The following is a 27,106-nucleotide window of genomic DNA, read 5'->3' on the forward strand; positions in this document are numbered from 1 at the left end:
AAAAGAGCCTGTAAAAAGAGCTTGCACCTGTAATCCTAGCTACTTGGGAGGTTGAGTTAAGAGGATTGCAAAGCTTAGGAGTTTGAGACCCACCTGGGCAACATAGTGAGACCCTGTCTCAAAAAAAAAAAAAAAATATATATATATATATATATGAATTTATGTATACTTTTATATAAATATATATTTATATTAATCATATATACAAGTATAATATATAAATATATATTTATCACTTTTTCAGTGGTCACAAATTCCTGAAAAAAGTTTCAACATTCTTGTTACCTTGTTATAATACTGGAATTTGTCCTGTGCCTTGTAAAGTTTAAGCCCCATTCAGTGGATTTCATAATAGGAAATAATCTCTTTAATGTAGTTTTTTTTTTTTTTTTTTTTTTTTTTTTTTTTTTTTTTTTTCTGAGACTGAGTTTCGCCCTTGTTACCCAGGCTGGAGTGCAATGGCGCGATCTCGGCTCACCGCAACCTCCGCCTCCTGGGTTCAGGCAATTCTCCTGCCTCAGCCTCCTGAGTAGCTGGGATTACAGGCACGCGCCACCATGCCCAGCTAATTTTTTGTATTTTTAGTAGAGACGGGGTTTCACCATGTTGACCAGGATGGTCTCGATCTCTCGACCTCGTGATCCACCCGCCTCGGCCTCCCAAAGTGCTGGGATTACAGGCTTGAGCCACCGCGCCCGGCCTAATGTAGTTTTTAAATGAAGTCCAGGGTATAGTACCTAGTGATAGTTTTACACCAAGAACCTAGTATAATTTCAGTACATCATTTGTAATTAAGTTTGAATGGGGTAAATAATAAATTAAAATTTTCCTCTTGAAAATATTGTTATAATTAAAGGTTTTCATAAGTATATTGTCATATGCTTACCCTCAATGTGTATACATGCTTACTAGCCTGATGCAAAGTATTTATTTGTTGTTGCACTAGATAAATGGAGGGACCAATACAGTTTTGCAGAATAATGTAGTTGCTGGTTTTGCAAGAGCAGGATACCGCATTGATGGTGAACCTTGCCCAAGTAAGTCTTCCAAACTAGGAATTGCTAAAACTGGGAAATAACTTGTCCAAAATTGTTAGAAATAAATAGTTATTGTTTGTTGGTTCAATATGTAATATATTTTCCTTCTGGGCACTGAAATAACAAGATAAATTATTTCAAGATAACATTGCATCTAAAAAAAATTAATAGGTTTCTAAGGAAAACTTTATTTTCCCAAGTTTATGGTCCCAAAACTCCAACAGCAACTTGAGTTCTTGGTTTTGTTGGTATTGGGATAGTAAGTGCCTCATCCCACTATCATTTTTACAAAAACAGCACTTATTATGGAGATACATGCCATATGCCATTATTTTAAGTTCTGGTTTAATACAATGAATGCCCACTATTCAATATGTTAAACCTGCATGGATCCAAAAGTCAACAAACATGAACAGACACTTCTCAAATATAGATTTCTCTATATTAGGTTAGTAAAAATTAAGAACTAACTGAACATCTACTCATTTGGCAAGGCTGTAGTGTAGGGAAAGCAAAACATTTACACATTGCTGTTTGAAGGACACAATATAATCTATACTCAGGGTAACATGACAACATCTACCAAAATCACATGTGCATTTCCTTTGACTCGGCATTTCCACTTCTATGAATCTAGCTAGCAGTTGCCTTTACAAACTTAGAAAATTATTTATAAACAAGGTTATTCATCACAGCATTGTCTTTACCAGCAGAAAACCAAAAGCCACCTTGTGTCCCACAATGGTAGAATAGTTATATAAAGCCAGACAATGGAACACTAGACCACTCTAAGAAAGAAGGCAGAAGAGCTCAATGTATTGATATGAAGAAATCTCTAGACTATTCCTAAGTGCTAACTGGAGAGTGCTAAATAGTTTATATAATGCTGTTTTAGGTGTAATGCATATAAAATATGTTTTGTGGAAGAAAAGGAAGGAATAAGAATGTATATCGTATTTGTATTTACATAAGGAAACACTGAAAGTATACAAATCATAGGAATTGGGAACAAGGGGACTCCATACTTAACAATTGCATACTTTTAAAATAATCTCTATATTAAATTATTACCAGATCGAAAAAGTAAAATATATAATAAATCTGCAGACTTTACCACTCAAGAAATTTAAAGAAAGTTAAAGAAAATGGGACTTTCTCTGAGAAATGTGTGTCCTTTCCAGAGTTGATTTTAAAACAAATATCAGTATAGTTACTTTTTAACAGCTTTATTTGGTATGATTTATATAGCATAAAATTCACCTTTTGAAAAATATACTAGTTAATAAATTTATTTATTTTTAAGATTTTTTGAATCAGCATTTTTTTCTGTCAATGCAAACATTTTTACACTTAAGCTGGTTTTATTCTTGTGCAAAATACATTTTGAAAGAATAAAAACTACTTTGTCAACATAACTGATTCCTTGAAATATGCTCTTGTTAAATATTTTAGTTCCCAACAGCTGACAGTGGCTTTTCTTTGACTTAAAATTTTTTAAATATGTAATTTCTTTACAACTTCAATAAAGTTATCCTTATGGGTTTTTCAACATCAAAATATGATCTTTGAACATGAATATTTACTAGTATTTATAATGCTATGTAATGCATTTTTTCACTATGTTGATATTCCTAAATAATTGATACTATTTATATGGAGATTTTGGAGTTACAGCAACTGAAATTTGAAATATTACAGAGGAATGAAGGGTTTACGTTTCTACAATGATACATCAATTTATTCAATCCATCTCCCAGAAGAGTCTGGGAAGCTGGAGAAGGTGATATATACTGGGTTCAGGAGTGAAACCCCACTTGTTCATGCATCTATATTGTGTAACTTTAAGGGAGAGAAATGTAAAAATCTTCTTATGCACGAAAATTATCAAAACCAGAAAGATCATAAATAAAATGTAAAACCCAAGGACTAGGAAGAAGGGAAAATCAATAGAAGATAAAAGGAAACAGATACCAGGGAACCTGAACAGGAGAGCTGGAATTAAGCACAATTTAGGAGGTGGTGCTGCTCTTTATAGGCAATACCCCAATTCATGCCTGTTTAGGAGAGGGAGTTATTAAGGTTATTGACCTGAGTCGGATATAAGTAAAACTTTCATTAAAATCCACTTTGTTCTACATATTAATAATGAGTATAGTTGCCATTTGTTGCAGGTATTTGCTAGGCACTTTATATGGGTTATTTCATTTTATTTTGAAACAATTTTGAATTAATAATGAAAACATTTTACATATGAGGAAACTAAGGCCCTAAAAGATTAAACAACTTTCCCGAGATGATGCATACACCAATTGTTAAAATATTTAAAGAGCACCTATCTCTCTACTACCTTTTAGGGTCCAAGAAATGATGGTGAATTAGCTAGGCACAATGTCTTCTCTCATTAAGCTTACATCTTAGTAGAAGAGAAGAGATGGATAATTAACAAATAATTAACAATAAAATATCAAGTGAAAGGAATTTTAACTGCAATATAAAGTGACGGAGCTATTATTTTGAATCAGGTATTCAGGGAAGGTCTTTTAAGGAAGTGACATTTAGCTTGAAAATGGAATGGCCAGAAAGACACAGCAATGGAAAGATGTTCAGGGGAAGCATTTCACAAGCAGAAGCTGTACCATTGTGTTTCAGGTTTAGGCTTATTTATATCTAAATCCCATCTCTTTCTAATATAATTAATGTTTACTTTAATCAGATAAAATAATGCAAGGGTGTTAACACTAAACTTTTGGAAATGAGTATACAGTTATTTCAAATAACAGTGAAGAGACTAATTAGACAAGACTATAAATACTAAATAGAATAAACCAGGCGAGGTAAGGCATGCCTGTAGTCCCAGCTACTCAGGAGGCCAAGGCAGGAAAATGGCTTGAGTTTGAAACCAGTTCAAGCAACATAGTGAGACTCCATCTCAAAAACATTTAAAGAAAAATATTAAATAGATTGAACCATAAATAGCAGAGCCATGAAAGTATTTGCTCATATTAAACCTGATATCAGAATTATATATGTAACTTTGAAAGAATTTTGTTAACTTTAACTGATACTGTTTATTAATACTATATGACATGAATTCTAATATTAATTCTGTGGTTCTGTCTTTCCTTCCAAGGCCAGTTTAATCCTGTGGAAAAGTGGTTTGACAATGAAGCCCATGGAGGTTTATATGGGATCTATATGAACCAAGATGGCCTTCCTGGATGTTCTCTTATACAAGGATTTATAATTTGGACATGCTGGGATTATGGAATTTATTTTCAGGTAAATATGATTAAAGATGGTGATTGTTTGTTTTCTTTTATGATTGTCCTTAGTATTATGTAACCTGCAAATTCTATTGCAGACCACAGAGAATGTGTACATTTATAATGTGACCCTGGTTGACAATGGAATGGCGATTTTTCCAATGATTTACTTGCCAGCTGCTATATCGCACAAAATTTCCAATAAAAAAGTACAAATTAAGGTAAGAGATTAATACAGCCACATCATGGAGACAAAAAATAACTCAGAGAAGGGTAGAATTATTGAAGCACTAATAAGAATAATCTCCTTGACTTCTATCTCTGTTTCGCCCACATCTCCCTCCCTCCCTTGCTCCCACTGCCCTCTGCCTACAAACTGTTCATTCTTATCTTTCCTCCTCCCTTTCCTTCCCTCTTCTTGCTTATCACTTGCAAATCTTACAATAGTTAAATTTTCACTTCCTCTATGAAGTTTTTTTCTGAGCCCACTTAGGTGGTAATGAGACACTTCCTCCACTTTTTTGTTCCTACTGTTCCCTGGCTGTGTTTCCATCCCAGAAACATAACACGTCATTATATATGATTATTTACATGTCTTTCTTCCCTCTCCCATTCTCAGTGTCATTCCAGTTGGGGGTAGCAATCATATCTTTTTCATCTTTGTTTAATGAATGATCCACTTTTTGAATTTATAGTTTGTGTTTTCCTACAGTAGAATTCAGTATTATTCGTTATCATGTTTTCTTTTAGTAAGAGCTATTATTAATGCTATATTGTTTGGCTTATTTATAAACAGAGCTCATTAATTGTTGGAAGTAGCCCTGGGTTTAATTGCTCTGATATCCTAACTAATGATGATCCCAATGTTGAACTCACTGCTGCCCATCGGAGTCCTAGATCTCCATCAGGTGAAAAATTTGGAACTTTAATGTTGGTGTTCATATGAGTGCATATTCAGTTTTCATTAACTTTTTTTTTTTTTTTTTTTTTTTTTTTTTTTTTTTTTTTGGGAAAAGGTGGGAGAAGTGGGATTTGTTGGCCTACCTTTGCTTCAGCTCATAACATGGCACCACAAAAGCCCCATGCAGGGATCATGAGTTACAATGCCATCAGTGGCCTTTTGGACATCTCAGGCAAGTACATAGTCTTCTACAAATCTACTCAATTTCTATAAAGAATATATAGATGATAGCTAATAATGTTTCATTGTTAGTAAAAAATTATTTAAGTGAATTCTGAGAGGAATCTGCCTGAACATCCAGTCTACTTCTAGGCCTCTTATCAACCAGTTAAGCCACTCATCACTACCCAGGAGTCCATATTTATCCTTACCTTGGATCAGTTCTCTCTCCACAAAAAGAAGATGACCCTGTGTATGACTCAAATTTCATTTTTGAGCCTTTGACCTACATTTTTCTCACAACATGTCATGGAAATTTGGGTATTTCTACTTAATGTTGGCCATCACTATTTCGAAACTTCTAAAAGTCATTCCAGCAACATATTAAAACTGGCCATACTAGTGGTATAATTCCCTTGGAACAGGTCCTGTGGAAGAAGAGATTTGTCTTGTAAGGCTCTGTTTAGGTCCCTGATGATTTCAAGTGAGTATAGCAGGAAGTTACTCTCTAATAAGAAGGAAATACCATTTATAGGCATCCAGAGCATTCAGCACATTCTGAGACTTCAAGGTTCAGGTGCCTGTTCCCATATATCTCCATCTAACTTAGCATCCCGCATCCCGCTTTGTTTCTGTCAGGGCCCTGGCTTTGATGTAGGGGATTTGGTAGGGCTCAGAACACAACCATCTCTTAAGTTTGTAAAGTTCTGCTAATCTTACACTGACATCCTGAAATTTGCTTTGAATTTGTGATTGACCACCATAGCTTTCATTTTCATTCATCAAAGCATCAATGAAGTAGAAGCACTAATGGAATTCTTATACAAGTGGCTTATTGAAAGTATGCTCCCAGGAGAAAGGGAGTGAGAGAAGTATTAGAATAGCACAGAGGAAGGAGCTAAGCAAGGATATGACCTCAACTGAAGTCCAGCTGCTTCTGCCTGATACTGCAGGGAGCTGTGAAGTATAAATTGTGCCAAATATTTTTCTCACATGGAGGCAAAAGGTTCTTCCATATCTCTTGTCAGTCAGGCATGGCTACTTGTGGTAGTGGAGGGGAGTACATAATCTCCCAAGTGAAGGAACTCTCAAGTGGCTCAGGGCAATTCTTTAGAGAAGATAACAGCTGGCCAGCTATGTGTGGTGGCTCATGCCTGTAATCCCAGTACTTTGGGAGGCTGAGGTGGGTGGATCACTTGAGGACAGGAATTTGAGACCAGTCTGGCCAATATGGTGAAACTCCATCTCTACTGAAAAAATACAAAAATTAGCCAGGTGTTGTAGCAGCCATCTGTAATCTCAGCTACTCAGAGGCTGAGACAGAATTGCTTGAACCTGGGAGGCAGAGGTTGTAGTAAGACGTGATCACACCACTGCACTCCAGCCTGGGTGACAGAGTAAGACTCTCTCTCAAAAAAAAAACCAAAAAAAAAAACAAAAAAAAAAAAAAGAAAAAGAAACAAACAAACAAAAACCAGAATACAGCAGCTACGAGTGGTTTGCAGCCAATACTTTATAGGAGGAGGTAGGGATTGGGTGCACTGGCCCAGTAAAGGAGATCTAGGGAGGGCACAAACAGCATCTGCTACTGTGATATTTTATTAATACTCATCCACAGATTCATATTCCTGTATGCAGACTCTTCTTAGGAGAAAGTATAATTAAGAAGGGTCATAGATAAAACATAACCAATGTAAGAATTTTAGAGGTCATCTTTTGCTTTTTTGTTTAGAGTTACTGGATTTTTAAGTACAATAGAGGTTAAGTTTTTGGATCTAGTCAATTTTATCTTTTAGCCACATAATATATACAAAGAAGCCAAAAGAAAAATAGTGTTTCATTTATCTTAGCTGCATAATAAACAACCCCCCCAAATTTAGAGTCTATAAACAACCATTTAGCTCATGATTCTGTAGATTGGCAATTTGGGCTTTGTTCAGCTGGGTGGTTTTTCTGCTGGTCTCACCTAGGCTTGTCCATTAGGTACCATCAGTTTACAGGATGGCTATGGGCTGGTTAATCTAGGATAGCCTTACTTCCATCTCTTGTGGTTGGTGCCTGCTGACAGTTGGTGCTGGCCATTAGCTGGGGTGATAGGAGTGATGTTTCCCAGGCTTACTCATATGTTGGAAGTCACAGAAGCACTAAGCACTAAGGGTTTCCCTGGAGCACTAAGAAAGAGCAAGCTCCAATATGAAAGCACTCTCCAGAACTCTGTTTATGCCATGATTGCTATTGTCCCATTGGCCAAACCAAGTCACATGGCCAATCCCAGAGAAAATGTGGGAGACCATTACCCAGTAATATGGATATTGGGAGGCAACAGGCTACCACAAAGAGTGGTAGGCTTATTTACCATATCGGGTAAGAGCTCCTTGTTTTGGTAGTGACAAAAGGTGTGTCTGGCAAAATGTGCTTGAAATAAATCTGATTTTACCACTTTCTTTAGAGAAAATAATCACTTTTCTATTATTTATGTTTTAGGTTCAACATTTGTTGGATTTAAGAATGTTTGTTCAGGGGAAACTAATGTTATATTTATTACTAACCCTTTAAATGAGGATTTACAACATCCAATCCATGTGAAGAATATAAAACTGGTTGATACTACTGAACAATCAAAAATATTTATACATAGGCCTGATATAAGGTAAAATACATAAAATAAAATAAAACAAAACAAAAATTAGCTGTGTGGTAGTGTGTACCTGTGGTCCCAGCTACTCAGAAGGCTGAGGCAGGAGGAGTGCTTGAGCCCAGGAGGTTGAGGCTGCAGTCAGCTATTATCACACCACTGCACTCCAGCTTGGGCAACAGAGACCCTATCTCAAAAAAAAGTAGGTACCTTTTCAGACAAATGCAGTATTTCATAAATAGTTTGACTTGATCCGATTTTGCTTTGCTGACAGCCCAATACTTATTCCTTTAATTTTTGTTGAACTTCAGTTGAACAATCAATCAATACTTTAGATTAGGCATCCCCAAACTTTTTACACAGGGGGCCAGTTCACTGTCTCTCAGACCGTTGGAGGGCTGCCACATACTGTGCTCCTCTCACTGACCACCAATGAAAGAGGTGCCCCTTCCTGAAGTGCGGCGGGGGCGGATAAATGGCCTCAGGGGGCCCTAGTTTGAGGACGCCTGCTTCAGATAACTCAAAATGAGGCCAAAATACCATCTACATTTGAACTGCATGATAAGATTATCTTATCTCTCATTGTTATCTATAAAAGAGTTACTAAAATTGTAGCATAATAAATACAATCCAAGTATATTCGTATATCCATAAACAAAGGTCTATAAGAATATATACTAAACTGCAATTGGTGATGAGCCTAAAAGCTTAGAATAGGAAGGTGAAAGAGATTGGGCTTTTAATAAATCTTTAGATTATTTTATAGTAAACATACTTTCATAATTTTTAAAGACAAGAAGGAAGGGAAATAATGATAAAGACTTCCCTCCCAACAACATGGATTTTATATGTCCTGTACAACAATAATCATTCACCTACTCTCTGGAGCAATGTTAGTATATTTTGAACAATGCATAAATAAGAAATCTGTTATTCAACAATAGATAGAATAGAAAACTGGAATTCTGATTTTATATCCCACAGGTATAACTTGTCCTTTTAAAATGTTAACAAATTCATAATCATAGACCAAAACAACGCAATGAAAAAGCAGACCTCATTACAATGCTAATTACATAGACTACTTGGTCCCGCTTTGAAACCTCTCTGAAATAAGATTCAATAGATCAATTTTTTTTGATACCCTCTTAGCAAATATTCAAGTATATTCGTATTGCTCTCTAGAAACAGTGAACTGAATCATTCAACTTTTCTCCACAGTAAGGTCAATCCATCTGATTGTGTAGACATGGTTTGTGATGCCAAAAGGAAATCTTTTCTTAGAGACATAGATGGCTCCTTTCTGGGGAATGCTGGTTTTGTGATACCTCAAGCAGAATATGAATGGGATGGAAACAGCCAACTAGGAATTGGAGACTACAGAATCCCTAAGGTGATGCTCACATTCTTGAATGGAAGTAAAATTCCTGTCACTGAGAAAGCACCTTATAAAGGTTTGTTGAATATTATTCTGTTGTTAGGCCTTAAGCTCATGAAACGAAATATGTGTTTTGTTTTTAATGACTTATGTACTCAACCAATAACTTATATTTTCTACTTCTTAAACTTGCATAACAAGAAAAAGATATTATGAGGATTTTGTTTTTGCAAACAGATTCTGTATTATTGCTAAAATGTATATACATATGTTTCTAGGAATTATTAGAGATTCAACCTGTAAGTACATTCCACAGTGGCAGAGCTATCAGTGCTTTGGGATGGAATATGCATTGATGGTTATTGAAAGTCTGGATCCTGACACAGAAACTCGAAGAATTTCCCCAGTGGCTATAATGGGCAATGGTTATGTAGATCTCCTTAATGGTAGGTATTTAATAAGCGTAAACTAGAGTTCCTAAAAACATTTGCTTGTTATTAGATGCATGAAGCCATCTCATAAATTTTTTGCCACATACAGCTAGCAAACATCAGGCCTTCTTTGCCTTCCATTTGTGAGAATGAGCAGGCTGGGCACAATGGCTCACACCTGTAATCCCAGCACTTTGGGAGACAGAGGTGGGCAGATCACCTGAGGTTGGGAGTTCAAGACCAGCTTGACAAATATGGAGAAACCCCATCTCAACTAAAAATACAAAAATTAGCTGGGCCTGTAATCCCAGCTACTCAGAAGGCTGAGGCAGGAGAATTGCTTGAACCCAGGAAGTGGAGGTTGCGGTGAGCTGAGATTCACTATTGCACACCAGCCTGGGCAACAAGAGTGAAACTCTATCTCATTAAAAAAAAAAAAAAAAAAAAAAATGAGCAATGTGCAGGAGAGAGACTTGATGTTGCAGTATCTCATCCAGGAAAGCAAGGACAGTTATTTAAAACTGGCCACTGGTCATTGAATTAAAAGGAAGAAGGAGGGGAAGAGGGATGAAGAGGAAAGCAAGAAGGAGACAAGTTATTTGTGGAGTGATCTTCATACCTTTATTGATAAGGTGGTATAAATATTTTGAAGAAAAAATGGGTCCAAGTATCTCCAAAACATACAGTTTGTCTAATGTATATTAAAAGTTGATAATGTGTTATTTGGAATACCTGACAAGCAGTATTCTCAGCTTGCTCATTTTTTATTCTCATGAATTGCTGGAAGACTTACCTTGCCATCGACGTGTTTTCATCTCTGATTCCTTTGATTGTCAAGACCAATCTGGTCAAGCTCCAGAGTCAGGTTTCTTCCATTCTGGTCTTAGGAGGCTGTAGCAGAGAGGGAAGGTAATTGTCTCCATGTGGATGCAGATCAGCTTAGGAGAACAATCCTTTTGGAATGACTAAGATGAATTTCTAAAAGGTACTGAAAACACAGGACAGGGATTCATTGTATATCCCTGAAATGACACCAGGGGCTCAAAACTTAGTCCCTAAACAGGCTTAGATTTCTTTTACGTGCTGAAAGTGCACATAGCTTGGATTAGTTGGATTTCTGTGCCCTTGTAGTGTCATATCATGTAGTAAAATATTCTAGAATAAAATAGCTAATATCCAATAAAATTATAAATGCCTTAAAAACTTGTTTACAAGAATAGAATGAACTAAATCAGGAGTATTCCAAAGTTTCATAATTTTAGGGCTCTCTTCACTTCTCCCACCGCAGTGTGTGCTATGTCTGGTTTCTGTGACCTGTGGTCAACCAAATTTCAGATGCTGCTTTTTGGATTTTACAAAGCAGAGATCATGAAAACAATTTTAAAACTGTCAATGAATAATGGAGTAATTGAGGAGATGTTTTCAAATTGCTCTGTTTTATACAGTGGAAAAAGCTTTCATGGTTTTATTTTTTTATTTCTCTTTTCTGGCAAGCAATAGAAGTTTTCCATTTACAGTAGTGACAAGACATATTTCTTTAATATAAATTTAAATTTTAAAAAGTGAATATCAATTTAAAGAAGTCTTATATAAATGATAGCAGCACAGAAAAATCATGAAGGTATTAGAAGAATCACTGAAGCTTGGGATGCACTATACTAGATGGGGAAAAATTCCTCAAGATAAAAGTTACAGAATACTACTGAAGTTTCCTTTTGAATATTAATATTAAGAATATGACTTTTGTCACTTTAAATTTTTATGTTATACATAGATATTTCTTTATGTTTGTTTTCAAAACCCACAAAGAAGGTGTATTTAAAAGTAGGATTTATATTTTATATGCTAAGGAAAAGGTTAGGCTCTGTATAGCTCTAGAAGTTTATGTTGATTTAAAATTTGATTGAAGTTTATTTGTAAATATTGATAAAGCTTCCATGTAAGCTAGGAAATTCAGCAAACCTAATGAATAAGTACATCAATAAAATTCATCATTCCATATTTCACTCAATGTTTATGTAGGTATAATCTCAGCCACTTTAAAATTAAGTGAAATAGAGAAGTTTGTTATGAAAGTCACTTTAAACCTGCTCAGAAAATGTTTGGATTCAGGTAGAAAAGCATTCATTATCTCTTGGCTTTCTAGAGGGTTTGACAGAGTGTTCTTAGGTGGCTTCAGTTCATTAATGAAGTCAACACTCTAATAGTACCTGTAGTCACAGTCTTCAATAAAAATTTCTTAAATTAAAATTAAAATGGAGGAAGATTAATGACTTGATTAGACAAATTAATAACTTGATTAGATAAATTCAAATGTTTGTTGAATTTATAAATTAATTTTAAAAAATGACTGCATGAGTGAAAAAACAAACTATGAATCAATGGTTCAGACATTCAAATGTCCATGTTTTCCAGGTACAGAGCCTATTGTTAACAAATTAACTCTGTTACAGCACATTTCCTAACAAAGAGCCTGAGAAATTTCATTTCCCACTCAAGCTTATATTTGGTAGAGAGGAGAAATGATCAAGCATTTTCTTCCTCACCATGTGGCCTAGGCTTGAATATTATCATTAAAGTAGAGAAAGATGCAAATCAATTTCTCTCAGTGACCTTCCAGTACAAATTCTTATTAACACATTAATGTACCCTTCTTACCCTGGCCAGTGTAAAAGTAAGAATGATAGGAATAAGTTTCTTCCGTTCCTTCCCTTTTGAGCCAAGATTTGTGAAATAGCTTAGCTGGCTGGGTAACAGTGGATCGGTTATAGGTATAAATACTGAACTTGCATTTGAATTTGATCACTGTAATTTATTTTTTAATACAATTACTCTTCATATTTTATACTAATGCATGCTACCGGAACATGTGCTTTCATTTTGCACGAATTTAGGCCCACAGGATCATGGCTGGTGTGCTGGATATACTTGCCAGAGAAGGCTGTCCCTGTTTCACAGCATTGTGGCTCTGAACAAATCTTATGAAATTTACTTCACTGGCACTAGTCCACAGAATCTTCGACTGATGTTGCTTAATGTTGACCGTAACAAGGTAGGGCAGGATGTCTTAAGAGTTATTGCTGTTGATTATTTGCATATTATTTCTATCTGCTAAAAACTGGTATCTCCTACCCTGTTCTCTCTTGCATTGTCAGCCTTACAGTTCATTTCCAAGGATGCCTCAGGTTATCACTGAAATTATTATTAGCCTAAACAGTTTCCAACAGCCTGAAGGTAAAAGTACCAAGCAACACCACCATCCGCTTGCCAGATGCCCTTGATTCTGGTGCTCCTTACTTGAGGCGTGACAGGGATGCCTATGATTTGCATGATTAGCAAGCAAACCTGAAGTTTTAGATAAAAATAGGGTACATCCAAAACTGATCACTTGGAATTATATACTTATTCTTCCATGCTGCTATTATACATTATATATATTATATATGTCTGGAGTACACTTTTGGAATTCAGAGATTGCAGCATTTTATTTTAAATATCTTCAATAATGTCAAGTCTTTGCTAGAAAGTGAACTCAGCCAGGATCGTTAAATTTATATATAATGGGAAAAGAGTATGAGTTGAAGCAGCAGTGTCATAATTTAGATATTCTCTTTTCTAAGAATATGAGACTTCAAAGTCCCAGGGTGTTTTAATGTGAAGAAAGGATGCTGATAGGTGAAACAGAGAAAGGAGTAAGTAAAGGAGGTGCCTGCGCCTTCCCAGGCAGCAGCAGTTCCATCCCTTCGCTCCACACAAAACTTTGGAATCACTCTTGACTCCTCTTTTGCTCACATTTCTCATCCAATCCATGTGCAAATTCTTTTGAGTTCCTCTTCAAAATACCAGAATCTGCCCACTTCTCACCACCTCCACTGCTACTGTCCTGGTTGAGCCTTTCCTGGATCATGGTAATTGCCTTCCAATTCCTCTCTTTATTTCTACCTATTCCCTTCTAAAGTCTATTCTCAACTTAGTAGCCAGATACCTTGAGAATATGTTAGATCACATCTCTTCCATGCCCCAAACCCTGTAACAGTTTCCCTATTGGTCTCTGTCAAAGTCAGAATCCTCACCATGGCCTGCGAGGCCCTATGGGAATCTCTCCCATCCCTGAGCTCTCTGGCTTCTTCTACTCCTGCAGCCCCACTGAGCTCCTCGCTGTTCCTGAGGACACCAAACATGCTACCTCCTGGGCCTATGTTTCTGATGTTGCCTCAGCCTAAAACATTGTACTCTTAAGTGGCTAAAGTTCCCATATTCTCAGATTTCACTTTCTCAATAGGCCTCTAAGATCCCCCCTCTTTGCTTGGCTTTCCCAAGTTACTTGCACCCTGATTTACCTTTTTTTTTTTCCCATGGAAGTCATCACCATTTAACATGTTTCATACTTTACCTTTTATTATTTCTACTATTTTTTAAATCTCTCCTCAGTCTTGAATATAGCCTCAAAGAAGGCAGTGGCTCTTACCAGCACTTAGAATATTGGATGGCTAAAATAGGAACTCAATTTTTCTTTTTTAAAAAATTAGAAGAGAATATTCTAACTCTAAAAATGAGAATGGTGACTACAAAGTAATGTGACTGTTAATATTCTGAGCCTCTGAAGACAATATCAAAAGAAGATTCCAAAACTGTGTATAGCTTATTAAACTCTGTATTAATCCTTCCCTGCTCTTGGAAAAACCAGTCTCTTTATGATCATGGCCGATAACATGAAATGTAAGCAATATAAACGTGGAAAATGAATAAAATTGAATCAAAGAGGATAGTTGATTTGTCTGAGTTTTTTAGTCTTTCTACCAGTTTCTTCTCAGAGATAAGCATTTTTTCCCCTAACCTTAAGTATCTAATTTTGTGTGGTTACATTATACAGAGCACTGTTAAGTCCCCCTTTCCCTGCTCCTGGTATTGAAAGCCTGTTTTGTACTTTGTTGTCTTTTAAATGAACTGTTTTTTAAAACCTAGAGATACTCCTCTAATAATTTCTCTGATTATACTTTTCTACTGAGAATCATCACTTAGGGGTTAAGTTGTACTATCTGTATGAATGGTTGAATGTAAGCCCGTTTTAAAATTTTAGTTCATCACTTATCCCACTCCATAAAACTTAGTTTTAATATTTTGCAGAAAGAATACTAACTGAAGGACAGTTTAAGTGCTAAATTATAGATATTCTATTTTGTTGCTTTCTTAAAACAAAACTTCCTTTTTTCTTAAATAGGCTGTTCTAGTAGGAATTTTCTTTTCCACACTTCAACGTTTGGATGTCTATGTGAACAACTCATTGGTCTGTCCAAAAAATACAATATGGAATGCCCAGCAGAGACACTGTGAACTTAATACACTTCTGTACAAAGGTATTTTCTCAGCAAAGAGCAGTACACATGGAATGTGTACTTATTTATAACATTTTAAATGTCTCACTAATGTTTTTAATTCCTTATCTATTGATGTTATAGAAGAAAATAAGTTTTTAGCCACAGTCCACCAAATACTAAGATGTGTTTCTTTGTAACATGAGTGTCCTGAAAGATCACTCCTAATAGAACTTACTTATCTGTGCACATGCAGATATGAGTTTTTGTTTATCATGGACATTTTTTTGCTTCCTAAGAAAGCTTTCATTCTACATACATTGAAATCAGTCATTCCTATGTCCAGAAGAGATTTTGCTTAAAATTTTCACCTTATCTTGGCTTTACTTCTATTTCATAGAGGGTAGAGCCTAAATTAATTGGCAGTCATAAGAATTATTGCTAAGGAAGCTAATATAACATCAACTAAAGGCTGTGAAGTAAATATGATAAAAATTAACTCTTGTTTTAAAGGAAACATATGGAAGAGAATAAACTTATTCATTAACTGATATTTGTAAAACCAGGATTTATCTCTGCTTATGTAAGTCTTTTTGTTGAACAGGGTTCTAATGAGGCCAATAGTAAACATTCCATTTCACATGGCTCCTTATCCTCATATTTTCATGTGATCCATAATCTTAGCTAACCATTATATAGATGTGTGTGGTAGATCATAATATGAGCTAGACTTGAGAGTATGAATGGGTAATCTGTATGCTGTACCATTTATAGAAGTCCGATTCCTACTAATAATATGAATGCTAATAAACATGAATGTTTCCAGAGACATTACTATATGTCAGGCACTTGTCTGCATGCTTTATATATAACTCATTGTTACTACATCATAGTAACTTTATGAGGTAAGCACAGATGAGTAAATTGAAGCATAGGAAGTAATTTGCCAAGACAGTGGTCTTAGTTCAGTCTGTCATAACAAAATACCACATATTGAATGGCTCAAGCAACAGAAATTTATTTTCTCTGGATCTCTGAAAGTCTGAGATCAGGGTGCCACAGTCATGTTCTGCCTAGGGTTCTTTGCTTGGTTTGCAGATGGTCACTTTCTTCCTGTGTCCTCACATGGCCGAGAGAGTGCAAGCAAGCTCTCTGGTGTCTCTTTTTATAAGGGCACTAATTCCATCATGAGGTCTCCCTCTTCACAACTGCATCTAAACCCTATTTCCTCCCAAAGGCTCTCATCTCCAAATATCATCATCTTGAAGGTTAGGGCTTTGACATATAGAATCTGGGGACACAATCCAGTCCATAGGAGTCTCAAGTTTGTACAGCACACAGCAGAGACTCAAAAGTAGTCTCACTCTAAAACCCATGCACTTAACCATTATGCTATATTGCCTCCTTTTAAATTAAGAGAATAAGCATTACTACTTTTTATATATAAAGAACTGTCATGAATAAAATGACATTTATAGATTAATTTTAATAAAATTTTCACTCTTTTCAAATAACACATATGGTACTGAGCACAATGTCATTCAGAGCCTGGAAAGTAGAAACTATCTTCATAGGCAGATCATTCCATTAACACATAATTGAGCCCAGACAAATGCTGAATTGTGTAATTAGTAGTGGAATAAGACATTTAGCTTCCTACCACATTTCATTGTGAGGCTCATTAGAAAAAAGAAATTAAAATTTTAGAAAGAGGAAGGAATTTTACAGTAATGAGAAAAGCAGAGAAGATAATAATAAAACATTTGTAAAACCCCAAAATATGTATAGATCTGTAACACAGGGATATTTTGTTCTCCATAGACATAACGTAATGTAAAGATTTGATTATGCAGGTGCTGAAGAGCTGAAAAACAATTCCACCACTGCCCTCTTACAGATAAATATGTGTATTGTGGTAGAGGTGGTGGTATTTTTCTGAAACAGTGTTGCTTTTAAGTGAACTTTTGCTTTGGCACTTGGAATGCAAAATAATATCCCTGTGTTATGAACCTGTACATATTCTGGAGGTTTCCCAAATGTTTTATTATCTTGGTCTCTGCTCCTTTCATTACTGTGAAATCCCTCTTCTTCCTAAAATTTTATTTTTCCTAGTGAGCCTCACAATGAAATGTGGTAAGAAGCTACAAATCTCATTCCACCACTATTACACAATTCAGCATTTGTCTGGGCTCAATACGTGTTAGTGGATTTATTAGCTCTTAGGCATTGTTGATACTCTGCCATAAAAATCATACATATATTCATTTATTATAATGATCGTAATCACTTTTGTAAAATTCAGTTCCCTAGCAGAATTTGTTTTGCATTAACTAAAGATTTTTCAGGCTAAAATGTAAGCCTGTTTAGTTGGTATAAGATTCTTCTGAGATGTTTTAATATATACTTCATTTTTATTACACAGTTTTGTCCTTAGTTAAAATAGAAACACTGAATTGTAAATGCTCTTTTAAGAGTTGGCATATAGCACTGCATAAATTAGATGGCTAGTAAAGTTGAATTTATATTTTTAAATTACCAAATGCCTTCAGTCAAGGCTTTAAAATTATAAGCGTGTGAATAGTATTTCAAGTACAGTATAGGCTCCTGGGACCATAACTCAATTTGTTTCTAATTTATACTGTGTCTATATAGCTGATTATTTTTTTAAAACAAACTTAATGTGTAATGATTGTTTGTGGTATTTTTTAGAGGATTGGCTTTAATTTCTCAAGTCAGTTCTGTAAGTGTTTTGGTTTTTAATAGGTATGCTTTCTTACGAAACAACGATAAAGTTGAATTTCGGGGGATTTTCTAAATTCAAACAAACATTAAGTAATGCATGTTGACTATGATCATATAAAACACTTAGCTGTGCTGTTCTGGCTTTTTTCCTTCATAGACCAATTCCTTCCTAACCTGGATTCCACTGTCCTTGGTGAAAACTACTTTGATAGAACCTACCAGATGCTTTATCTTTTGGTTAAAGGAACTATACCTGTTGAAATCCACACTGCCACAGTGATATTTGTTTCTTTCCAATTACCTGCTGTAACAGAAGATGACTTTTATACCTCTCACAATCTTGTTAGAAATCTTGCCTTGTTCCTAAAGATACCAAGTGACAAAATCCGTGTCAGCAAAATGACAAGACAGAAGAGTCTGCGGAGGAAGAGATCCATAGGATTTATAATTGAAATAGAGATTGGAGACCCTCCTATTCAGTTCTTAAACAATGGCACCACAGGTATGAATAACAGGTGTTTGAGATGGAAGAATGCAATTACCAAATCTACATCCATAAATAACCCGATCAGGGCCTGATGAGCCAGGCCTCATCAACCCCGCATCCTGAACCCTCTAAGCACCTAGAGACCCTTTTTCCTTCTTTGCTCCTATAATACCAAACTCTTTTGGAATTGGAAGGAATATGAACCTCTGTTTTGTTATTGTGGTGATTAGTATATTCAACAAAATAATTTTATCTAATATAAAAAGATCTGGGAAGACCTACCTAAGCAAGTGACCTTATAGATAAGGGATTAAGGGATGAAAATAGTCAATGAAAAGACAGAGGAAAAGGTGTTCAAGGCTATGGAAATTGCTGATGAGAGTTTGGTGCATTTGAGGAGAGGAAACAGGTCCAATTGCTCTGGAGCAGAAGGAGCCAGGAAGGACACGCTGCTGGAGGTGAAGCCGAGGGGTAGACAGGTGCTACACATGGAGAGCTTTGGAAGTTAAAGGAAGGACTGTGGAAGTTTTCTTAAGAAAAAGAGGAGATATTCTTGGATATTATGAGCATTGGAGCAGTGGATTAGACTTTCCACAGTAAAGTCACAGATTCACTCTAGCAAGGGCAGATGTGCAAGAACATAATCTGTCTTTATTTCCTATGATTGAGCTAATCATCCTCACCAGCCATCATCCCCTCCTTCTGTCCCTCACTTCCTATTTTTTCTCAAAGATAAAAGATAAGCTCAACTGCCCCATTAGAGATATCTCTGCTGGCTTAAATCATTTCCTTAGGACAGCTCAGTTTAGGCACTTGGGTAAATGTTCAGCTCTTCAAATTTTCTCTCTTTCCATCTGTTTCTTTCAAGTTGGGGTCTGAACACTAAGGGGCTGTCCTGGCCTCTGTCCTCATGTTATAGTCTTGTCTTCACAGCCTCTGCTACAGAGTGGGTCATCTTCTCTGCTCTACATATGCATCTCTTGAGGTGCTACTGAACTTTCCTGGTCTTCTGGCATGCAATAACAACCCCTGATGCTAATCTGCAATCACGCCTTTGTCTTCAGTGGTCAAGCACAAGTACTCTGACCTACCCCTCCCCAAGAATAGGAGAGGCAGGTATCTGTCAGAGGAAGATTTACCATCCAGCTAATGAAGCTTAAGCTACAAGCCCCCTCACTGACACAAGTTCTGGGAGGTGCTTTCACTTTCAGTGTCCTAGGAGAGGTCTTCATAATGTGGTCAAATCATTGAATGTTACTATGAAAACTATAAAAGTACGATTTTTCTGCATTCCTTTTCCTAAAGAGAGCCTCCAGACTTGTATATACTGCAGTTCCACTAAGTTTGGATCTACCCTATCTACCTGTGCTCACTTTATTATTATACTCCCTGGCTCTGTGTAAACCTGGGTATCAGGTGAAGCTTTCACTTTATGCCACTAGGGATCTCCACTCATTTTCCCAGGTTTGTTTCTAGGCATTGACCCTATGCACCTACTATATTCTCACTCTGGAATTCTACCAGCTAAACAGGCAGAAGTTTCTTCCACTGGGGAATATGTCTGTGGGAAGGCTTGCCTGCACGGAGGGAGGTGTTTATAAACTCTTGGTTGGAAAAGCGTAGGAAACACAGGGTTGTGTTGCAAACCGATCTCCCATGATGTTCTCTGCCCAGAGTCATAGTTAACTTTTCTTCATCAGTTCTGTACTCACTTGGACTTACAGGCTCAGGGTTTGGACTTAGCATTACTTTGCCTGTTACTTTAGTCTAGGAGTTGTAGAGAGCCCATGGCACACATATAGATTTCTCACCTATTCTTAGAAATCCCTTGTGAGCCCTTACGTGTCATGAGGTCCAAAATTACCACACTAACCACTAGATAGCCAAAGAAACTGGGATTTATTTTCTATATGTGACATACATTTCCACAGATATAATCCCTCCTACGCCCATCCACTTAAAGCAGTTTTAGCTTGTTAGATTTATTCAGAGAGGTATAAAACCACTGAAGAATGTGGAAGTTAGGGATGGTGGGAGGGACAGGCTAGTGGCATGTTTTCCAAACATAGACTGGGATAGGGTTTCAAGTCTGAAGGAGAACCCTACAACTTGGTGCATCACAACAAAATGTTGAAAAGTGGCAAGAAAGATGTTCATGTAGTTGTTCTCCCGGCTCCTTGTAGTTTTTACATAGTATTAGGATATCCAGAAACTCACAGATGACCTAGAAAGGGGTTACCTATATATTAAGGCATTTCTGAGCAGAGTCCTGGAGTCAGGAATAAGAGGCCTTCAAATTAAGGTCTTTGGTTTCTTGAGGCAATCAGCAGAAAGGAATGCCATCGCATGTCTAACAGTCAGCAAGAACCTGTCAACAGTGCAGACTGGATCAGTCCTGCCATTCTGTGCCAAAAACCAGTGAAGACTAAAGTAGTAATGGTAGTGCACAGACATGAACTACTACTGCTACAGCTAGATACACAAGCCCTCAGACTTGGGATGCCTTCTTGGAGAAAGCTGTTTCTGGAGGGAGTATGAGGAGAGGGAGGAATCTGAAAGACTGAGCCTTTTCCCAAGAGAGTCTGCATCATCCAAAAGTGACCTTTTAAACTGAAAAGGACTGAAATGCCTTAGGACTGCGTAGTTTGCAGTGTCATGTCATACCTGCTGGCCCAAGACGTTACCTCCTTCTTCCTGATCACTCTGAGCTTTATGACTTACCTTGAATGGAAGAAACTCAGTGATTTGAGTCCTCAAGGCATGATTCTGGATATAGAAAGTACAAGGGGTTAGCAAAGCCTACAATACACCAAAATATTATCCTGGTTTACAGTTGTATCTTAAAATACCAGTCTGACTCCACAGAGCCAGTTTAAAAGTGGTTTTAATAATCCTGCTGATGTGGCTTTAACTAGGATTTTAACAGCAGGGACAGAGAGAATTAGAAATTGATAATGGATTAGATGTGGTACAGTGGAGAGTTGAAGGAGCAAGGATTTAGCAAAACTACCAGGCTTCTGAAAAAAGGAATATGATGCATCAAGGTATCACTTTTTAAGGTAAGGACCAATATAGGAGCAGAAGGTTTAAGAGGAAATCCCAGACCTGCCATGCTAGAAAAAGGGAACAGAAACTATATGTAATGTTAAAAGTAACTGAAAATTGTCAAATGTCCAAAGCAAGTAACAACTGGTTAGTAACTCAATAACTTTAGCAAATAATATTTTAATACATACTCATAATATGATAGATTCTAACTATCCTTCCATTCCAAAATTAACACTCTATTTTTTAAAATGATACATGATAGAAATGCATGATAATGCTACATTGGTAAACAAAGAGAGACTTGAGAAAGTTTTAAATTTAGAGACATATATTCTTCCACTGTTTTCATTCATTTTTCTCATATCTGTTTTATCTACCTTTGTTTTTCATTTAATTCAAACTTAAAATATATTCTCTTGAGTTCATTTTCCTATCCTCATTAACATGACTCTTGTATTTTCCTCAGGTAAGATTAGAAAGCCTTGGACGCCTATAATGTGATGGAGCAATGCAAAGAAAGCTAAAGTGAAAAACTCTCATGTGTTCTCACAATTCTATACTTTTACAATCCAAATGTCCTAATACTGTTTCCCCACAGGTCAGATGCAATTTTCTGAACTCCAGGAAACTGCTGGTTCTCTTGGACAAGCTGTAATATTAGGAAAAATCAGTAGCATCCTTGGATTTAATATTTCTTCCATTTCTATTACTAATCCCCTCCCCAGCCCAAGTGACTCTGGCTGGATTAAGGTAAGAAAATGCAAATAGAAAAAAAAAGTATCATTACTTATTTCTTCTTTTAACTCTCTGTTTCTATTTCAAGACAATAATTTGGAAGGTGTGTCTTTATTATTTATTGTTGACTTTTTATAGGCTGGCTAAAATGATAATAAAGTTGTCTGAACAAAGGAGCATATCTTCCAAAAATTGTGTATTGGTTCCAAATTTGCCTTGTTTTGCATATTTATAACAATGCTTCATAAATGTAATGGAAGAAATACTGTAATTATATTAATTTTACATATTGAGCATATTTAAAATAAAAGATGAATATATTACACTCAGCCTGGCTAAAATGAGTTTGCTGCTGAGTGTAGTTTATCATGTAGAAACTGGTTCATCACTTGTCCATTCACAGGTAACCGCCCAGCCAGTTGAAAGGTCTGCATTTCCTGTTCACCACGTCGCCTTCGTGTCCTCACTCTCAGTGATCACTCAGCCGGTGGCAGCACAGCCGGGACAGCCGTTTCCTCAGCAGCCTTCGGTAAAGGCAACAGATTCTGACGTAAGCCATAACTCAACATTTTACTTAAGTGAAGGAATTAAGCTATAAATTCTGGAGGGTGATCCAGTTTCATTCATCCTGGTGTGCTGGCCACCTGAGGATCACATAGCCCCTTTAGAAGTTGGATTAATATCTAAAGAGACCATCTTGTACTGTCTTAAAATGTTCATGTTAAATGAACTGCTGCTGCTGCTCAGATTTATGAACTCTTCGTGCAGAATAAGGAGCTTCTTCAGATTTTCAATTTATAATGATGCATTTTTGAAAATAAAGTTTTGCATGTTTTTAAAAGAGTGAAAATAAGGCAATTGTTCTAATTCTCTCCTTTTTTTTTTTTTTTTGTTTTTTTGTTTTAAGGGTAACTGTGTATCAGTTGGAATTACTGCACTAACTTTGAGGGCCATACTCAAGGACTCCAATAATAACCAAGTCAGTGGCCTTAGTGGAAATACAACAATTCCATTTAGCAGCTGCTGGGCCAACTACACAGACCTTACTCCCCTTAGAACAGGTGTGTGCACTATTTTGGATCTTCACATATATACCCATAAATAAAGATAATTATAATGTTCTTTTGATGAACAAAGCATTCTATAAAACTCTGGTCAATAAATTATAGAAACCAGAATGCTTTATTTTGCCTTGTTTCAGAAAATATTTAATCTAGCTTAAAGTAGATTTAATGGCTGGGCCTGTAATCCTAGCCTATAATCTTAGCACTTTGGGAGGCTGAGGAGGGTGGATCATGAGGTCTGGAGATCGATAACATCCTGGCCAACATGGTGAAACACATTCTCTACCCAAAATACAAAAATACCCGCCCATGATGGCATGCACCTGTAGTCCCAGCTACTCAGGAGGCTGAGGCAGGAGAATCGCTTGAACCCAGGAGGCTGAGGTTGCAGTGAGCCAAGATCGCATCACTGCACTCCAGCATGGGCACCAGAGCGAGACTCTGTCCCACCGCCGAAAAAAGATTTAATATGTGAAATAAATAGAAATTAATCAATTAAGAAAATCAAAATTATGTCATGATTTATCTATTTGTATACTTTTCTAAATTTGCTCACTAAAGATGTATTACATTTATAGTAAGAAAAATTAACATGGATTTTCTCTTTTTTCCTCCTTTTTTAAAATTTTACTTTAAGTTCTGGGGTACATGTGCAAATCTTGCAGGATTGTTACATAGGTATACACAGCCATGGTGGTTTGCTGCTTCCATCCCCCCATCACCTACATTAGGTATTTCTCCTGTTATCCCCCCCAATCTCCCCACTCCCTGCTATCCCTCCCCAAACCCCCTAACCCCCAACAGACCCCAGTATGTGATGCTCCCCTCTGTGTGTCCATGTGTTCTCATTGTGCAACACCCACTTATGAGTAAGAACATGTGGTGTTTGGTTTTCTGTTCTTGTGTCAGTTTGCTGAGAATTATGGTTTCCAGATTCATCCATGTTCCTGCAGTTCCTGCAAAGGACATGAACTCATCCTTTTTTATGACTGCATAGTATTTCATGGTGTATATATGCCACATTATCTTTATCCAGTCTATCTTTAATGGGCATTTTGGTTAGTTCCAAGTCTTTGCCATTGTAAACAGTGCCACAATGAACATACGTGTGCATGTGTCTTTATAATAGTACAATTTATAATCCTTTGGATGTATACCCAGTAATGGGATTACTGGGTCAAATGAAATTTCTATTTCTGGATCCTTGAGGAATTGCCACACTGTTTTCCATAGTGGTTGAACTAATTTATACTCCCACCAGCAGTGTAAAAGCATTCCTATTTCTCTACACCCTCTCCAGCATCTGTTGTCTCCAGATTTTTTTATGATTGCCATTCTAATTGGTATGAGATGGTATCTCAACGTGGTTTTGATTTGCATTTCTCTAATGACCAGTGATGATGAGAATTTTTTCATATGTTTCTTGGCCACATAGATGTCTTTTTTCAAAAAGTGTCTGTTCATATCTTTCACCCACTTTTTGATTTTTTTTTTTTTTTTTTTTGGTATATTTGTTTTAATTCTTTGTAGATTCTGGATATTAGCCGTTTGTCAGATGGGTAGCTTGCAAAACTTTTTCTCATTCTGTTGATTCCCAGTTCACTCTGACGATTGTTTCTTTGGCTGTGCAGAAGCTCTTTAGTTTAATCAGATCCCATTTGTCTATTTTGACTTTTGTTGCCATTTCTTCTGGTGTTTTAGTCATGAAGTCCTTGCATATGCCTATGTCCTGAATGGTATTGCCTAGGTTTTCTTCTAAGGTTTTTATGGTATTAGCTCTTATGTTTAAATCTTTAATCCATCATCTGGAGTTAATTTTTGTATAAGGTGTAAGGAAGGGGTCCAGTGTCGGCTTTCTGCACATTGCTAGCCAGGTTTCCCAACACCATTTATTAAACAGGGAATCCTTTCCCCATTGCTTATTTTTGTCAGGTTTGTCAAAGATCAGATGGGTGTAGATATGTGGTGTTACTTCTGAGGCCTGTGTTCTGTTCAGTTGGTCTATATCTCTGTTTTGGTACCAGTACCATGCTGTTTTGATTACTGTAGCCTTGTAGTATAGTTTGAAGTCGGGTAGTGTGATGCCTCCAGCTTTGTTCTTTTGCTTAGGATTGTTTTGGCTATACAGGCTCTCTTTTGGTTCCATATGAAGTTTAAGATGTTTTTTTCCAGTTATGTGAAGAAGGTCAATGGTAGTTTGATGGGGCTAGCATTTAATCTATAAATTACTTTTGGCAGTATGGCCATTTTCACAGTATTGATTTTTCCTAACCATGAGCGTGGAATGTTTTTCTAACTGTTTATGTCCTCTCTAATTTCCTTGAGCAGTGGTTTGTAGTTCTCCTTGAAGAGGTCCTTCACATCCTTTGTTAGTTGTATTCCTAGGTATTTTATTCTCTTTGTAGCAATTGTGAATGGGAGTTTGCTCATGATTTGGCTCTCTGTTTATCTGTTACTAGTGTATAGGAATGCTTGTTATTTTTGCACATTGATTTTGTATCCTAAGACTCTGCAGAACTTGCTTATCAGCTTAAGGAGATTTGGGGCTGAGATGATGTGGTCTTCTAAATATACAATCATGTCATCTGCAAGTAGAGACAATTTGACTCCCCCATTTTCCAATTGAATACCCTTTATTTCTTTTTCTTGCCTGATTCCTCTGGCTAGAACTTCCAATACTATGTTGAATAGGAATGGTGAGAGTGGGCACCCTTGCCTAGTGCCAGTTTTCAAAGGGAATGCTTCCAGTTTTTGCCCATTCAGTATATTAGCTGAGAGTTTGTAATAGATTTTATTATTTTGAGATATGTTCCATCAATACCTAGTTTGTTAAGATAAAGGGCTGTTGAATTTTGTCAAAGGCCCTCTCTGCATCTATTGAGATAATCATGTTTTTTTCCTTTGGTTCTGTTTATGTGATTGATTATGTTTATAGATTTGCATATGTTGAACAAGGCTTGTATCCCCAGGATGAAGCCTACTTGATTGTGATGGATAAGCTTTTTGATGTGCTGTTGCATTTGGTTTGCCAGTATTGTATTGAAGATTTCTGCATAGATATTCATCATGGATATTGGCCTGACATTTTCTTTTTTAGTTATATCTCTGCCAGGTTTTGGTATCAGGATGATGTTGTTCTCATAAAATGAGTTGGGGAGGATTCCCTTTTCTTTAATTGTTTGGAATAATTTCAGAAGGAATGGTACCAGCTTCTCTTTGTACATCTGGTAGAATTTAGCTGTGAACCCTTCCGGACTTGGACATTTTTCGGTTGGTAAGCTATTAATTGCTGCCTCTATTTCAGACCTGGTTCCTGGTCTATTCAGGGATTCAATTTCTTCCTGGTTTAATCTTGGGAGGGTATAAATGTCCAAGAATTTATCCATTTCTTCTAGATTTACTGGTTTATATGCATAGAGTTGTTTCTAGTAAACTCTGACGGTAGTTTGTATTTCTGTGGAATTGGTGGTGATATCCCCTTTATCATTTTTATTGCATCTATTTGATTCTTATCTGTTTTCTCTTTTATTATTTTATCTGGCTAGTGGTCTATTTTGTTGATTTTTCCAAAAAACCAGCTTCTAGATTTATCGATTTTTTTTGAAGTGATTTTTGTGTCTCTATCTCCTTCATTTCTACTCTGATCTTAGTTATTTCTTTTCTTCTGCTGGCTTTTGAATTTGTTTAATCTAGCTTCTCTAGCTCTTTTAATTTTCACAATAGGGTGTTGATTTTAGATCTTTCCTCGCTTATCATATGGGCATTTAGTGCTATAAATTTCCCTCTGGACACTGCTTTAAATGTGTCCCAGAGATTCTGATACGTTGTGGCTTTGTTCTCACTGGTTTCAA

The 27,106-nt window shown here is 36.4% G+C and overlaps 1 protein-coding gene and 1 long non-coding RNA gene across 9 annotated transcripts in view; one reads left to right on the forward strand and one right to left on the reverse strand.

Annotated features, from left to right (window-relative positions):
• PKHD1L1 (PKHD1 like 1) overlaps positions 1–27,106 on the forward strand; it is a 167,746-nt gene that overhangs the window by 127,635 nt on the left and 13,005 nt on the right. The window contains exons 63-76 of one of the 4 annotated variants that reach the window (XM_003938584.4): positions 947–1,037; positions 4,168–4,316; positions 4,399–4,521; positions 5,097–5,208; positions 5,317–5,433; positions 7,905–8,070; positions 9,277–9,509; positions 9,712–9,879; positions 12,759–12,916; positions 15,086–15,221; positions 18,079–18,423; positions 22,055–22,206; positions 22,595–22,741; positions 23,099–23,252. In XM_003938584.4, coding sequence (XP_003938633.2) covers positions 947–1,037; positions 4,168–4,316; positions 4,399–4,521; positions 5,097–5,208; positions 5,317–5,433; positions 7,905–8,070; positions 9,277–9,509; positions 9,712–9,879; positions 12,759–12,916; positions 15,086–15,221; positions 18,079–18,423; positions 22,055–22,206; positions 22,595–22,741; positions 23,099–23,252 — 2,251 coding nt within the window. Of the gene's footprint in view, positions 1–946; positions 1,038–4,167; positions 4,317–4,398; positions 4,522–5,096; positions 5,209–5,316; positions 5,438–7,904; positions 8,071–9,276; positions 9,510–9,711; positions 9,880–12,758; positions 12,917–15,085; positions 15,222–18,078; positions 18,424–22,054; positions 22,207–22,594; positions 22,742–23,098; positions 23,253–27,106 lie in introns of those variants that run through there. The other 3 variants (XM_074387055.1, XM_074387056.1, XM_074387057.1) reach the window with 3 other exon arrangements.
• Positions 1–27,106, reverse strand: part of LOC104652964 (uncharacterized) — a 58,399-nt gene that overhangs the window by 10,482 nt on the left and 20,811 nt on the right. For 4 of the 5 annotated variants that reach the window (XR_012514151.1, XR_012514148.1, XR_012514152.1 and 1 more), the window contains exons 5-6: positions 10,658–22,715; positions 8,129–8,242 (exon numbers count right to left, since the gene is read on the reverse strand). This is a non-coding gene — a long non-coding RNA (uncharacterized LOC104652964). The remainder of the gene's footprint in view (positions 1–8,128; positions 8,243–10,657; positions 22,716–27,106) is intronic. The other variant, XR_012514149.1, reaches the window with a different exon arrangement.

Source organism: Saimiri boliviensis, chromosome 15 (genome assembly GCF_048565385.1).
Source record: "Saimiri boliviensis isolate mSaiBol1 chromosome 15, mSaiBol1.pri, whole genome shotgun sequence".
Taxonomy (NCBI): Eukaryota; Metazoa; Chordata; class Mammalia; order Primates; family Cebidae; genus Saimiri; species Saimiri boliviensis.